The sequence below is a fragment of the Protopterus annectens genome, chromosome 14.part0 (assembly GCF_019279795.1).
Source record: "Protopterus annectens isolate FY-2018-M chromosome 14.part0, PAN1.0, whole genome shotgun sequence".
Classification (NCBI taxonomy): Eukaryota; Metazoa; Chordata; order Ceratodontiformes; family Protopteridae; genus Protopterus; species Protopterus annectens.
This window is the reverse complement of record NC_056748.1, coordinates 172,332,713-172,348,597: the sequence shown is the minus strand read 5'-3', so window position 1 is coordinate 172,348,597 and position 15,885 is coordinate 172,332,713. Positions and strand designations below refer to the sequence as shown.

Sequence of the window (15,885 nt, the reverse complement as noted above, 5' to 3'; positions counted from 1 at the left end):
AAAAGTAGACATATGCACTGTCACAGAGACATGGTTCAAGACCACTGAAAGAACCCAATCAGTGGTGGGCTTCAATGGTTCACAGGAGGTGATTAGGCTAATGGCCCTATGGCCTTTACAAGCTTAGCCATGTAATAACTCAAGTAGCTTTATGACCACAGTTAGATGGTTGCTGTTATCAGAGCAATTCTGAGATCAGCACCGACTGCCCCTGTCCATGAGGGACAGACGTGCCACCCTCAGAGTGAATTTACAGTCACCCATCTAGTTGTCAGGGTTGTACTTGAACAGGGTCATTGAGGAGCTCTACTTCATATGGAGTGGGAACTTATTCCAAAGGAGCGACAATCACTTGGAGATATATCTGCCTCTCCAGCATGTTCTGTTACCTCTCCAGCATAACTATCGCTTGTACAGGCCGTGAAATAATCCCATCAGCGGTGGACTTCAATGACTATCACAGGTATTACATGGTGTATTACAGGTAGTGAAAGAACCCCATCAGTGCTGGCTTGAATAATATCACTCATACAGGGCCAGTGTACTAGAAGAAGGCATTAAATTCAGAGATATCTCTATAATCTCAAAAATCTCACTTCTAAATTCTTTGACAAGATAAGGACTTGGAACTCTTCTATGTAAAACTTAATATACACAAAATTCCTTATCACATTATGGCTAAAGTACAGTTGTGTACACTTACCATAAATGTAGATGTTCAAGTGTATTCACTGTTGCAGTCATTACATTTGGGTAATCTGCTGGCAGGTTGCCCTCAGTCGGCGTGATTAACAAAGTCTTGGGTCCTGCGTCGGTTGCTGTCCCTTCTTCCATGACGTCATGTCATCAGGGGTATAAAACATGGAGCCGACGCCATTACATCAGTTTTTCTTGCCCCAGATGTCAGGTGCCCCCCAAATGGGGAGCAAATATAATTAAAAACACAAAAAATATACCTCCAATCCCAAAAGCAAATACACCAAAAGGGCTTTTAAGCACAGTGAAAGAAAGTAGAGGTATAGCCAGAGAAAAATAGGGGGCTGGAGGGAAGGTAAGCAGGACTGCAACAGTGAATACACTCGAACATCTACATTTATGGTAAGTGTACACAACTGTACTATGTTCTTCGTGTTTCACTGTTGCATTCATTACATTTGGGTAGATTCCCAAAGCTATGGTTGGGTGGAGGGAATTATACAGCATTAGGACCAGCTATAAGGCCCTGCAGGGCAGCAGTGGCAAAGCCAGTTCTGGATTTAGAAAAAGTGGTAAATGGTAATGTTTGCTGAACGTATGAACTGAGCTCCAGGTAGCAGCTTCTAGAATGTCCCTGGTAGGAACACCTCTGAGAAAGGCTGTTGAAGTAGATGCAGCCCTGGTGGAATGGGATCTGATCCCCTGGGGGATAGTTTTTCCATGGTGCATATAGCAGAAACAAATACAATGGCTTATCCATTTGGAAATGGTTTGCTTTGAAATAGCCTTTTCCTCTGCCCCTGCAGCAAATGCCACCAGCAGTTGTTCAGATTTTCTTTGAGATTTTGTCCTGTTTAAGTAAAATCTAAGTTGTCTGTGTACATCCAATGAATGCAGAATCCGCTCCCCCTTGTTCTGCGGATTGGGAAAGAAAGTTGGCAAATGAATGGTCTGATTAAGAGCCACACTGGATACCACCTTAGGCATGAAGGATGGATTGGTCCTGAGAGATACCCTGTCCACATGAAAAATGATGAAAGGCTCCACTGTCATAAGAGCCTGTAATTCGGAAATCCTTCTAGCTGAAGTGACTACTAAAAGGAAAGCGGCTTTCCAGGAGAGACATTTTAAGTCTGCAGTAGCAGCTGGCTCGAAAGGAGGAAGAGTGAGTTTCTCCAATACAAAATTGAGATCGCAGGCAGGGGTTGGAGCACTCCTGGGTGGTCTTAAGTTTTTGGCCCCTCTGAGATACTGCTTTAGCTGAGGATGAGAGAAGAGGGGAGGTTCTGTGTTGTAATGAGCTGAAATGGCTGAGGCATGGATTTTTATGGAAGAAAAGGACAGGCCCTTGTGAAGCATCTCAGTTAAGTATTGCAAAATCTGAGAAATGTTGGGCACTGCTGTGCTTATCCCTTGAGACTGATTCCAGGCACAGAATCTTTTCCATTTGTCAGCATAAGATTTTCTAGTACTAGGTCTTCTCACCTCCAAAATGACATCCATTACAAGTTTGCTGAGGGATGCTAAGGGTGAATTTAGGTGATTAGCCACGCTGCAAGATTCAAAGTATGGAGATGAGTGTGCAGAATTTGGTTGTTCTGCTGAAACAGTAAGTAAGGTGTCTGAGGCAGGTGCCATGGTGGAAGATGTGGCACACTGCGCAGGAGTGGGTACCAGTGTTAGGGAGGCCAGTCTGGAGCAATCAAAATAATTTTTGGTTTGTCCTGTTTGATTTTTATTAGAACTTTGGAGAGCAGAGGCAGAGGGGGAAAGGCATAGACTGATAGGTTTTTCCAGCTGAAGGCTAGAGCATCCACTTTCCAAGCTTTTTTGTGATGGGTTCTTGTGCAAAATTTGTCTAACTGATAGTTTTTGGGTGAGGCAAAAAGATCTATGTCTGGACTCCCCCATTTGCGTGCCAACATGTTGAAAATCCGTGGTTCCATTTTCCATTCGTGTGGGTCCATGAGATTTCTGCTTAGTTGGTTTGCCAGAGTATTCAGCTTTCCTGGCAGGAATTGAGCTTGTATTTGATAGGACAAGGCCGTGTTCCACAATGCCATGGCTAGTCTGCAAAGGGGGTAGGAATGTGTTCCTCCCTGCTTGTTTATGTACCACATAACTGTGGTGTTGTCTGTCTTTATCATTAATTGTCCTGGATGAAGGTAGTCCTTGAAGGCTGCCAATGCATTCTGTACAGGTAGCATTTCTCTTTGATTGATATGAAGGTGCATTTGATTTGGGCTCCATTTGCCCTGAATGCACTTCCCTGCCAGATGAGCCCCCCAAGCATAGTCCGATGCGTCTGTAGTTAGGGTTTGGGCGGCAGGGGGTGGTGTGAATGGCAGTCCCTTGTTTTGGTGGCAGGCCTCTGCCCACCATTGGAACTCTAGTTGCAGGCAAGGTATGATAGGAATCATTGTTTCCAGGCTGTGACAATGCTGACTCCATAGACTTTTTAAGTACCAATGACGTTTACTCATATGCAGTCTTGCATATGGAATTAGAAGAATGCAGGAGGCCATGAACCCCAAGGCTTGCAGTATTTGCCTTGCAGAAAGCAGGGTTTTTGTGGCCACCTGTTTGAAGTAAGTCACCAAATGAATTTGCTTCTCTGGCATTAAGGAAAGCCATCTGGACAGTTGTATTCAAACTTGCACCCAGGAATGTAATTTTTTGAGAGGGTACCAGTTGTGATTTCTTTTCGTTTATAGTGTACCCTAGACAAGTTAGAACCCTTTTTACAAACGCCAGATGGTTTAGAAGAATGTCCTTGTTTTCTGCCTGAATTAGACAATCGGCCAGGTATGGATATATTTGAATATTTCTTTGCTTGCAAAATGCAATTACTGGGGCCAGGCACTTTGTGAAGACCCTGGGAGCAGTAGATAAGCCAAAGGGCAGTACAGAGAACTGGTAATGCAAGTAGCCTGCTTTGAAGCGGAGGTATCTTCTGCAAGACTCCCTGATTGGGATATGCAGGTAAGCCTCTTTTAAGTCTACAGTTGCCAACCAGGCATCTTTGCCTAGCATATGAAGTAAATGGTGAAGAGTCATCATCTTGAATTTTGGGATGTCCAGGAAGGTGTTTAGAGTACATAAGTCCAGAATTGGACGCCAGGATTTGTCTTTTCTGGGTACCAGGTAAAGTCTTGAATAGAAACCTTGTCCCTTTCTCTCTTCTGGTACTAGTTGAACAGCCCCCATGCTCATGAGGGAAAGTACTTGTTTCTGGGCCTCTGCCCATTGATTTGGGGGCAGGTCTGGCCATCCGTTTGGAATTGGCAACGTGTGGAAATGAAATCTGTATCCCTGGGATACTATATTTAAAACCCATTTGTCCTGGATTATAAATTGCCAGTTTTTTGCATGAAGAGCCAGTTGTCCCCCCCAAAGGGGCGGCTAAAAGGTAAGTGCTTGGTAAGTGTAAAGGGAAGTCACTGAGACTGCTTACCACAGGGAGGTGTCTTGTTGTTTTCAGATTTGGAGGAGGAGGCACCCCATTGTTTTGTTCTGAAAGTCCCTTGGGACTGAAACCTGGTGCCTTTGGAATATCTGGGTTTGACTTGAGTGGCTCTCGAAGGAACTGGAAAGGACCAGTTCTTAGTAGGCCAGTGTCTACTAAATCTTGGAGGTTGTACTTGTAAGAAATCTTTCACAGTTTGCAAAGATTTGGCTTTATCTTCCATCTTATTTAGAATTTCTTCAGCCTTATTACCAAAGAGACAGCCCTGTTGTAAAGGAGCATCTAACAATTTTGCTTTAACATGATCAGGCAGATTTTGCTCTTTGAGCCAAGCATGCCTTCGTAGCACAGACCCAGTTACAGAAGCCTTGCAAGAGGCCTTCAAAGAATCAAAACCACATTGCAAAGTATGTTTTCCAACTTGTTCAGCTGAATGCAATAAATCCTGTAAATCTTTATTTTCCACACAGTCAGTAATCAACATAATTTACTGTTTAAGCAGGCCCATGATATGCTGCTGATATTTTTAGCATATGAAATTGACAGTTTAAAGCTCTGATTGCCAGGGTTGCAGAAATGTAAACCTTACCCCATCTATCCAGCGCCCTGGAATCTCTATCAGAAGGGGTAGGATTTTTAGCAGTAGAAGCCTTAATGCCCTTGGGACCCTGAGAAATGGTTTCAGGATCTGCAACAGGATTTTTGAAAAGGAATTTGTGGGAGTCAGAAATCCTGTAGCATCTGTCTGGCTTACAAGGAGCTGGAGGCAGAGAATCAGGAGCCATACTAGATTCTGAAAAAACATCATCAACAATGTCTAGAACAGGAGGTATAGCCAAAGGCCTATGGTGAGGAAGAAGAAGAAATTCCTTAAGTCTCTTTTTAGATTCAGAAAAATCCTGACTTTCCCAGTGGAAATGTTCCTTTAGGGTATGTAAAGTTTCCCCAAAAGAAAAATCCTCAGGAGGAGAAGCAGAAGGAACAGAATCTTCTGCATCAAAGTCCTCATAAGTAGGTATAGACAATTCCTGTTCATTAGAAGAGTCAGAAGAAATAGAATTCTGTTCAGAAGATTCATAATCAATGTCCTGCCTAGGCCTCTTAGAAGGGGGGGGGGGGGAGTTGGCTACCCCTGATCAGAGTAATTAAATCTTCAGCCATTTTGATCATTTGTTTTTTAGGCATAGGGGCCTGCACATATGGCCCAGGCGTCAGTTTTTTAGGCATAGGTCATGATTTTGGCCTTAGTTTTGAAGATGGCGTCGGTCTAATATACAAATCTATAGGTCTGAAAACATCCTCAGAAGACGGTGCCTGCACAGTGGCTCTGGACCCATCCAAGGAAGAGACATCCGCGGGTTCCATAACTGAAGCATCTCGCGGCATACCGGACTCGAAATGGGTCTCAGTAGAGGCCTACGAATCAGAAGTAGCAGGTATCAAGGGCGGCGAAAGTGCCTCACTGAGTACCGGCGAACTGGCGACTGGCTTAGGAAAAGCGTCGTCGGCAGTTTTGGACCTCAATGGCCAGTCTCTGTCTTTTTCTTTGCATTTTTTAGGTATTCCGGTAGTCGGATTGCTAACAGACGACGACTTCTTCTTTCGGCTGCTCCCGTTAGGGGTTGCCACAGCAGATCAACTGTTTCCATTTCCTCCTGTCCTCTGCATCTTGCTCTGTCACACCAACCACCTGCATATCCTCTCTCACCACATCCATAAATCTTATCTTAGGCATTCCTCTTTTCCTGTTACCTGGCAGCTTCATCCTTAGCATCTTTTTCCCAATATACTCTGCATCCCTCCTCAGCACATATCCAAACCAACATAATCTTGCCTTTCTGGCTTTGTCTTCAAACCTTCCAACCTGGGCTGACCCTCTAATATACTTATTCCTAATCCTGTCCATCCTCGTCATACCCAGTGCAAATCTTAACATCTTCAACTCTGCCACATCAAGCTCTGACTCCTGCCTTTTTGTCAATGCCACTGTCTCCAACCCGAACAACATAGCTGGTCTCACTACCCTCTTGTAGACCTTCCCTTTCACTCTTACAGGTACTCATCTGTCACAAATTACTCCTGACACTGTTCTCCACCCACTCCATCCTGCCTGTACTCTCTTCTTCACCTCTCTTCCACACTCACCATTACTCTGAACTGCTGATCCCAAGTACTTAAACTCATTCACCTTCGCCACCTCTACTCCCTGCATCCTCACCATTCCTCTATCCTTCCTCTCATTCACACACATATATTCTGTCTTAGTCCTGCTGACCTTCATTCCTCTTCTCTCTAGAGCATATCTCCACTTCTCCAGGGTCTCCTCCACCTGTTCCCTACTCTCACTACAGATCCCAATGTCATCTGCAAACATCATAGTTCACGGGGACTCCTGTCTGATCTCGTCTGTCAACCTGTCCATCACCAATGCAAATAAGAAAGGGCTCAGAGCTGATCCTTGATGTAATCCCACCTCCACCTTAAACGCATCTGTCACTCCCACCACAAACCTCACCACTGTCACACAACCCTCGTACATCTCTTGTACCACTCTTACATACTTCTCTGACACTCCCGACTTCCTCATACAATACCACAACTCCTCTCTAGACACCCTGTCAATATGCTTTCTCTAAATCCACAAAGACACAATGCAACTCCTCCTGACCTTCGCATACTTCTCCATCAACACTCTCAGAGCAAACATCGCATCTGTAGTGCTCTTTCCTGGCATGAAACCATACTGCTGATCACTAATCATCACCTCCCTTCTTAACCTAGCTTCCACTACTCTTTCCCATAACTTCATGCTGTGACTGATCAGTTTAATCCCTCTGTAGTTACTACAGCTCTGCACATCACCCTTATTCTTAAAAATTGGCACCAAAACACTTTTTCTCCATTCCTCAGGCATCCTTTCACTTTCCAAGATTTCATTAAACAATCTAGTTAAAAACTCCACTGCCATTTCACCTAAACACCTCCATGCTTCCAGAGGTATGTCATCTGGACGAACAGCCTTTCGGTTCTTCATCCTCTTGAGAGCTATCCTTACTTCCTCCTTGCTAATCCACTGCACTTCATGATTCACTATCCGCACATCATCCAACCTTCTCTCCCTCTCATTCTCTTCATTCATCAACCCCTCAAAGTACTCTTTCCATCTGCTCAACACACTCTCCTCACTTGTGAGCACGTTTCCCTCATTATCCTTTATCACCCTTACCTGCTGCACATCTTTACTAGCTCGGTCCCTCTGTCTAGCCAATCGGTACAGGTCCTTTTCTCCCTCCTTAGTGTCCAACCTTTTATACAACTCTTCATACGCCTTATCCTTAGCCTTCGCCACCTCTCTCTTTGCCATGCACCTCATCTCCTTATACTCTTGTCTACTTTCTTCATCTCTTTGACAATCCCACTTCTTCTTCGCCAACCTCTTTCTCTGTATACTCTCCTGTACTTCTTCATTCCACCACCAGGTCTCCTTGTCCTCCTTCCTCTTTCTAGATGTCACACCAAGCATCTTTCTAGCCATCTCTCTTACTAGCTCTGCTGTAGTTACCCAGCTATTTGGTAACTCTTCACTGCCACCCAGTGCCTGTCTTAACTCTTCCCTGATCATCACCTCACAATTACCCTTTTTCAATTTCCACCATTTGATCCTTGGTGCTACCCTCACCCTCATCCTCCTCTTCTTGATCACCAATGTCATCCTACAAACCACCATCCTATGCTGCCTAACTACACTTTCCCCTGCCACCACTTTACAATCTCCTTCAGACTGTCCCTTCTACATAAGATATAATCCACCTGTGTGCATCTTCCTCCACTCTTGTATGTCGCCCTATGCTCCTCCCTCTTGTTAAAATACGTATTCATCACAGCCATGTCCATCCCTTTCGCAAAATCCACTACCAACTGACCTTCTGCATTCCTTTGCTTAACACCATACCTACCCATCACTTCCTCATCCCCTCTGTTCCCTTCACCAACATGCCCACTGAAATCTGCTCCAATCACTAGTCTCTTACCCTTGGGTACAGTCATCACCACTTCATCCAACTCGCTCCAAAATTTTTCTTTCTCAAACATCGCACACCCAACTTGTGGAGCATATGCACTAACAACATTCATCATTACACCATCAATTTCCAGCTTCATAAACATCACTCTATCCGACACTCTTTTCACCTCCAAAACACTCTTAGCATACTGTTCCTTCAGGATAATGCCTACGCCATTTCTCCTCCCATCCACACCACGATAAAACAATTTGAAACCGCCTCCGATACACCTAGCCTTGTTCCCCTTCCATCTGGTCTCTTGCACACACAATATACCAACCGTCCTTCGGTTCATCATATCAGCTAGCTCCCTCCCTATATCAGTCATACTGCCAACATTCAAAGTTCCGACCCTCACTATCACAGTCCTAACCCTTACCTGCCTTCGGGCATGCCTTCCGCCTCTTCTCCTCCTTCGGCCAACAGTAGCCCAATTTCCGCCAGCACCCTGTTGGCCAACAGTACTGGTGATTGTCGTTAACCCGGGCCTCGACCGATCCGGTATGAGTTTCTGTACAGTTTTCTGCATGTGTGATATGGCACAATTTTACACCTAACCGACAACATTTCTGGATAATTTAAGTGTGAGCCAAAATATTTAGAAGCAAAAATGTACCGACGTTTGCTAGTGCGTTGATTAAATAAAGCACAAAACCGACAGCAAGGTACGTTGTGGTCAGGGCATAGGCAAGGGACACAGTACAAATTCAAATCCTTATGAGGTATTTGCTTCCCACAGGTAATGCAATTATTAACTTTTACTGACATCGGTAAGGAGCAAGAAAAAGTTTCCCCAATGGGGTACTTAGCTTTTTAGTAGAAGACTTCAGATCTGAAACTCGAAAACGAAAATTTCAGGAGTCGGCCGACCGGCACCTGCGAACTGCTTCTGCTTCGGGCACCGTGCGGCAAGAAAGAATGATGTAATGGCGTCGGCTGCATGATTTATACCCCTGACGACCTGACGTCATGGAAGAAGGGACAGCAACCGACGCATGACCCAAGACTTTGTTAATCAGGCCGATTGAGTGCAACCTGCCAGCAGATTACCCAAATGTAATGACTGCAACAGTGAAACACAAAGAACATCTACTGGACCCCCCTTCTATATCCACCTTGTCCCATACCTCCTATGTAAACAATATAGGATCTCTGTGTAGTAGGGCAAACACCATTCGTCTAGGAGACTTCAACTATCCCACCGTCAAGTGGAAGACTTATACATCCTCCAGCATTCTCTTCAGAAGTAGCACAAACAGCAAAACTGTAGAAAATTCAAAAAAAAAAAAAAAAAAATTGCAGAAAACGGCAGGATAACCTTCACTTTATTCCAAGGCACACAGAATTCCAGTAAGCGCTTTTGTCTCCCAAAACAATCACATGATACTTCTTCAGACTGAAATAATCATTACATAACACTCTTTAGACCTCTTTAGGCACAAGATCAGTCACATGATTCCATATACTCTATAAAAAACATTACATTAAATAATAAAAACAGTTGGTAACTGACATTATATACCTACGCTACCCTTAATGTTTTAACCCCTTTCTTTTTAAATACATTATGAATTCTTCTCTATTATTAAGTCCAGGTGGGAAACATGCATTTAATTCAACTTGCCAGCAATATTCAAGCCAGCCAAGCGCTTCCTCTACATTTATAATTTTTGTAAAATTAACCAGGGAGTCTAGTACTAGGAATTTATAATTTACCTTATAATTACTACCTTCATAATGCTTACATATAGCATTTTTGATATCTCCTATTTGGATGGCGTATTTATGTACATATATCCGCGGTGGTGGTGCTGCGGTAGCGTTGCCGCCTCACAGTAAGACGCTGACCGGTTTGACTCGCAGCTAGAGCGTCTTCTGTGTGGAGACATGCGTGAATGGGTGTACCTTCGTTGAAGGTTGTGCGTTAGGGCTGGCAACTCAGCACGTAAAAATCAACTGCCAATCATTAGCGGACCGGAGTTCCGCTGTGGCGACCCCTAACCGGGAAAAGCCGAAAGACACAACAACATCTTTTTGCTTAGTTTCTCTTGAAAATAATTATAATTGTAGAGGAAGAGCTTGGCTGGCTTGAATATTGCTGGCAATTTAAATTAAATGCATGTTTCCCACCTGGATTAAATAATAGAGGAGAATTCATCATGTATTTAAAAAAGAGGTTAAAACATTAAGGATAAGTATATAATGTCAGGTATTTTAAACTGTTTTTATTTAATGCAATGTTTTTTGTTTTTTATGGACAGTATATGGAATCATGTGATTGATCATATGCCTAAAGAGGTATATTTAAAGTGCGTTATGTAATGATCATTTCAGTCTGAAGAAGTCTCTTGTGATTGTTTTGGGAGACGAAAGCGCTTACTGGAATTCTGTGTCTCTTGTGATTGTTTTTGGGACGAAAGCGCTTACTGGAATTCTGTGTCTCTTGTGACTGTTTTGGGAGACGAAAGCGCTTACTGGAATTCGGTGTCTCTTGTGATTGTTTTGGGAGACGAAAGTGCTTACTGGAATTCTGTGTGCCTTGGAATAAAGTGAAGGTTATCCTGCCGTTTTCTGCATTTTTTTACATCCTCAAACATGTATGTCCAGACCAGTAAGCCGACATACCAAGCAGGAAAAAAAAATCCTGGACTCGTTTCTTACTGATATGGCAGAACTCTGCTCCCTGCCTATTGTAACCTCCTCCGTGGTTAAATCAGAGCTACAGCTCAGTCACATCCGAAGCCAGAAACTTCCTCCAATACCTTAGCATTCAGAGACTATGCAAAGGCTAATCCTGCCACAAGTCTTGTAAAACAGAGGGATGACCCTGATTAAAAGCCCCTTCCACCTTGACAATCCCATCACTTTTGCAGAATCTTTTACTGACAACTTGTATGCAGATGTAAACAGTAGTATAAATGTATGTATCCCCTTCAGAAATAAATAAAAAACAAAATTAAAAAAAATAAACCAGTATGGTGGCAGCCTAATGTACAGACAGGCTCTACAATAAAAGAAAAAAAAGCTTATTGCATGCAAAAATGAATCTCCCAAGTAGCCAAAACGTTCTTGCTAAACTAAACAAGGAATTCTGAATTCTGACCAAATAAACTAAAGCCAGACATGAGGTAAAAGAACCACCCAGGCAATAAAGACATCCACAAAGCCTTCTTCAACTATGCTAGAAACCTCAGAAACAATGCCTAGCACTGCACAGAGCTAACAGTAAATTACATCAAATACTAAACCCAAGACACACAGCCAAGCTACTAGCAAACCCATTCAGCTCCAACTTCACCCTCCTCCTTCAATATTGTCGGATCAAATGCTCACATTTACCGCTGGCCACCTCAAATCTCACAAGAACAAATTCTCAAGGTACTATCCAAGACCAAAAACACTATGTCTATGCGGATAACATACCAGGCTACTGTCTGGTTAACCCAAAACATGAAATATCAGATCCTCTCATCAGCCTAATAACAGGCTTTGTACCAGATGAATAGGCAGATCCTGCCTATGGCTGGTTCTTCAAAAAAGTAACTGAGGTAATGGATGAAGCCCAACAGCCCTAGAGACGTGTATGCATCACAGCGAATACCATCTCTATGGAAACAGTGTTCCTGTCATGAAACAGAAGTTGGATGAATGAGGGAAAATGCTTGATCTCCCTTGTATGGATGATGTGGACCACAAGGTAGTCAGTGGCAATGTTGATATCAAGGCAGTCAGGTTCAAGGTCAGTGGTTCTGAAATCGGTCTTGCTGTTGTCTTTGGTAGAACTATTAACACTGACCCCGGGAGGATGACCATCTGTTGAACAGGAATCAAGACTAGGACCAGACCCAATCAAGAAGATGATCAAGCAGGAATAGCAAAATCTGGAAGAGATGGAGCTCAACACACCCCAGGGTCAGCAGGGGAGTAGATCTAAGACCACATACGTTGTACTGAAATAAAAGCCTGCTGCATCTTGGAATATTCCAATTAAACCAACATAGAATGCCTGGATCTGATGGACCATATCAAATAAGGGCCAAAGAGAGTTCTAAGCTCTGGTTCTGATGGTACAGAAGCAATTGCAATAAGATGAGATCTGGGTAGTATGCCCTAAGACAGATGACACCCCTATTTTAGATGCCTTAGGGGAACAAGCTAGTCAGAACCCACTGGTGTTATCCGTTACGAGGTCTGACCAGATGGATTAGCAGCAGAAGAGAATCCTTAGCTGACTGTGGAGAAGGAGTGGACTTTCATTTCTCTAGCTCTAAGTGGTTCCTTCTATTAATGATTTGAAGGTGTTATACTGTACTGCTCTGAAAATGGACATCCCTAAGACACTAAATATTTTGAATGATGATCCTGTTGGAAGATTTTGGAACTATATTTACATTTTCCAAACTCCTTATGCTATTTGTAGTCTTTCTTATCCATTTCTCTCAAAAGGCAATTAAACTTCCACCTAAACTTGAGTATACAAGTGTGTGGGTAAACCTGCCACACACACAGACACACAGACACACACACACACACACACACACACACACACACACACACACACACACACACACACACACACACACACACCTATTAGAAAAATAAATGCCATAGAACTGGCACTGATACTACATATCCTATTTGCATTACAGTGAGGACAAACCAATGACAGGAAAACGGGAACCTGAAAGGTGAGGGGAAGGGGGTAGTTGTAGCAAAAAAAAGCTTTCTGCAAAAGGGAAAGAAAGAATGGACTGACCTGGAGCAAGGAATGCACACAAACCTTAATACAAACTTTCTCCAGAGACAAATGCTACTAATAATAAAAGAGGTACTGTAAATAGAGGTAATAGCCTAAGGTCATTCTGTAAAGTGAGGGGATGGCAGGCTGATGACACCTGAGAAAGGGTCACTCTTCCTCAATGATTACAGGTAAAATGATAGTCTTGAAAAGTATTCATATCCAAGCCAAGTCCTGCCAGTATTAAACCTTAAGGTAAACACAATGAAACTATAATCTTAAATATAAAGGATAGAAAGTTTACGTAAAAATAAGGAAATCCTTTGAAAATGTAACTGGTATGCTACAGGACAGCATATTTAGTATCCAAAAGCACTTACTGATTTGCATCAAGCAGTACTACTTTGATCCCATCCACCACGCACTCTGTGTTCATCGGCAATGTTTTAATATACTGCTCCTCCACTCGAAGTCTGGTCCGCACCAAGTTACCTGTAACCTGCAAGGATTAAATGGTTTTACTATCCAGTTACATTTATAACACTAGTGCATATGTTCAATGTTACAACCTAAGAATGTGATGTACAACTTAGGAATGCTCACAAAGAACCATATTATGTAAACATGCAATTTGGAAGAAAAATAAGGTACACAGTGTAGACTGCAAAACAAAACATAACCCTGCATGTTGGAGGAAACACACAGGACGTGTATTGAGAAATAACAATAAACTAAAATTCAGAAAGCAACTGGATCTCTGGCCTTCTCCTCACAAATTCTCCAATTCCATTACCTCAAAAATCACAGTCAAACATCAGTAAATGATAGATCAAGATTCACTCTGATGAGGATACCACATTAAACATTTCCTGCAATACAAATAACTACTCTAATCAGAAAATATTAACTATATATAAAGGCAAGTGAGGAAAAGTACAAATGCAGGGGACAGACTCAAAAAGCAAGCTTTTTATCATTTCTAACAGGATCTTTACTTCTGCAGGTTTTATTTATAACAGTAAGTACAAAGAAGCATTTTATACAAAACACTGCCAATGACAAGAAAAAGCAATTTCTCTTCAATGTTCAATAACACATAAGATATTATTGTGTGCGTGTCTGTGTGTGTAGACAACAAACCAGAGTATCAAGGAAACGTAGTTTTCCAGCCATAAGGGTAGTAAACACTTTCCAGGAAAAAAAAAACAAAACAAAAAACAGGAAAGCTAGTTGTACAGGAATGGAATCAGCATACAACTTGATAAAATGAATTGTCATAAATACTGATGTAAGATCTGTGTTAAAGATCACCTTGCATTCTTTTATGAAAAACAAGAAAACAGGATTCAAATTGTGGGCTAAACAAGCTGTAAGTAAAAACAAAAGATGAGCCCTTGTCAGAGTTTTGTCAGATCCAAGTTATACATAAAAGTAACAACTAATATATGCTCTTCTATTTTCCATATAAAAAGCCATGTAAATTACACTGGATGCAATAATCCAAGAGCACATAAACAGATCACATTCAGTGATGGTGACTGGATGCAATAATCCAAGAGCACATAAACAGATCACATTCAGTGACGGTGACTGGAACACTGACACAGTTTACATTTTTATTGATAAGTCCAAAACCACTGTGTACCAGACTGCTAATCAGGGTGATGGGTACAGTGTCAAACAACAATGTAAATGTCTAGTCCTGCATCTTTGCTATATTATTGTAGTAAATAATAAAATAGATGGATGTGGGATTCACTTCTGTGTGAAATCCTGTGATTCTAGAGAGGTGGAGCATGGTGGTTATCAACACTCAATAAAGAATTATGCCACTAAGGCCAGAGGTATAATTAGAACACAGCAACTGTGTGAGTCTAGGAAGTATTTGAGAAAATAACGTTAATTACCCTCTGGGCTGGTATCAAGACAAGCTAAAAAAAAAAAGAAAAGTGTGAAGATGTGTGTATATGAAAATTGTCAAGCTCAGAGCACACTGGGGGCGGGAAATGGAAAGGGTCAGAGATGGGCCAAACAAAAGGACATAGTCAAAACAAAATCTGTAAACTGCATGGGTAAATAATTACACACACACACACACACACATTAATTATATATATATATATATATATATATATATATATATATATATATATATATATATATATATATATATATGTATATATATATATATATATATATATATTTATATATATAGGTTTACCATCATAAAATCGAAAGTCATAATGTAAACCTGTCATTATATTGAATGAATTGGCCTAAAATAGTAATGTGCAAGTGGGTATAATGTCGAATTGTGTAAGATGTGCGAAAAATTGACATAATAAATAGTTTGTGCGAATCTACCATCACCGATAACATACTGTGTTTTTAAATTCCCGACTGCAGTTTAACGACCCCTGTGATATGTACATCACATATCCATATTTCTTTCCAAACACCAATGTATGCAGTATTTCATCTCAGAAACCTGCTGTATATGTAAATCAAGCCTCCCGTGACAAGTGACCATACTTAAATGTGCAGTATTCTTGCAGAATTCCTCCTGTGACATTTACACATATAAAAGCTACGGCTGCTAGTAATTGTAATGTATTTGTAGCTGTCTTTGCACATAGTCCCCATGTGTACATGTTAGAAGGAGCAATGCAAAGCAACTAGTTTAGCCAGTCCACGTGATGTCATCTAATCCCTGAGTTCCAACAGTCTCATGAACTGGGATTCCTTGTCATGTAACAGTCTGCGTTTAGGTGATGATGGAGCACATGACAGCAAATGACTTTTCAGGTCTTCCAAATGACTCTGCTCTAAGCGGATGGTATGCAAGACATCCATGATATACAGCTGTTTCTTGCCTAGCAGGCTCCACAGGCGCCAATGCCATCCCTCCACTGTATTCTGGC

General features: G+C 42.0%; 1 protein-coding gene across 1 annotated transcript in view; it reads right to left on the bottom strand.

Annotated features, from left to right (window-relative positions):
* DCLRE1A (DNA cross-link repair 1A) overlaps positions 1–15,885 on the bottom strand; it is a 1,235,225-nt gene that overhangs the window by 897,226 nt on the left and 322,114 nt on the right. Inside the window, exon 4 of the mRNA XM_044055939.1 lies at positions 13,345–13,463. Within this exon, the coding sequence (XP_043911874.1) occupies positions 13,345–13,463 (119 nt within the window). The remainder of the gene's footprint in view (positions 1–13,344; positions 13,464–15,885) is intronic.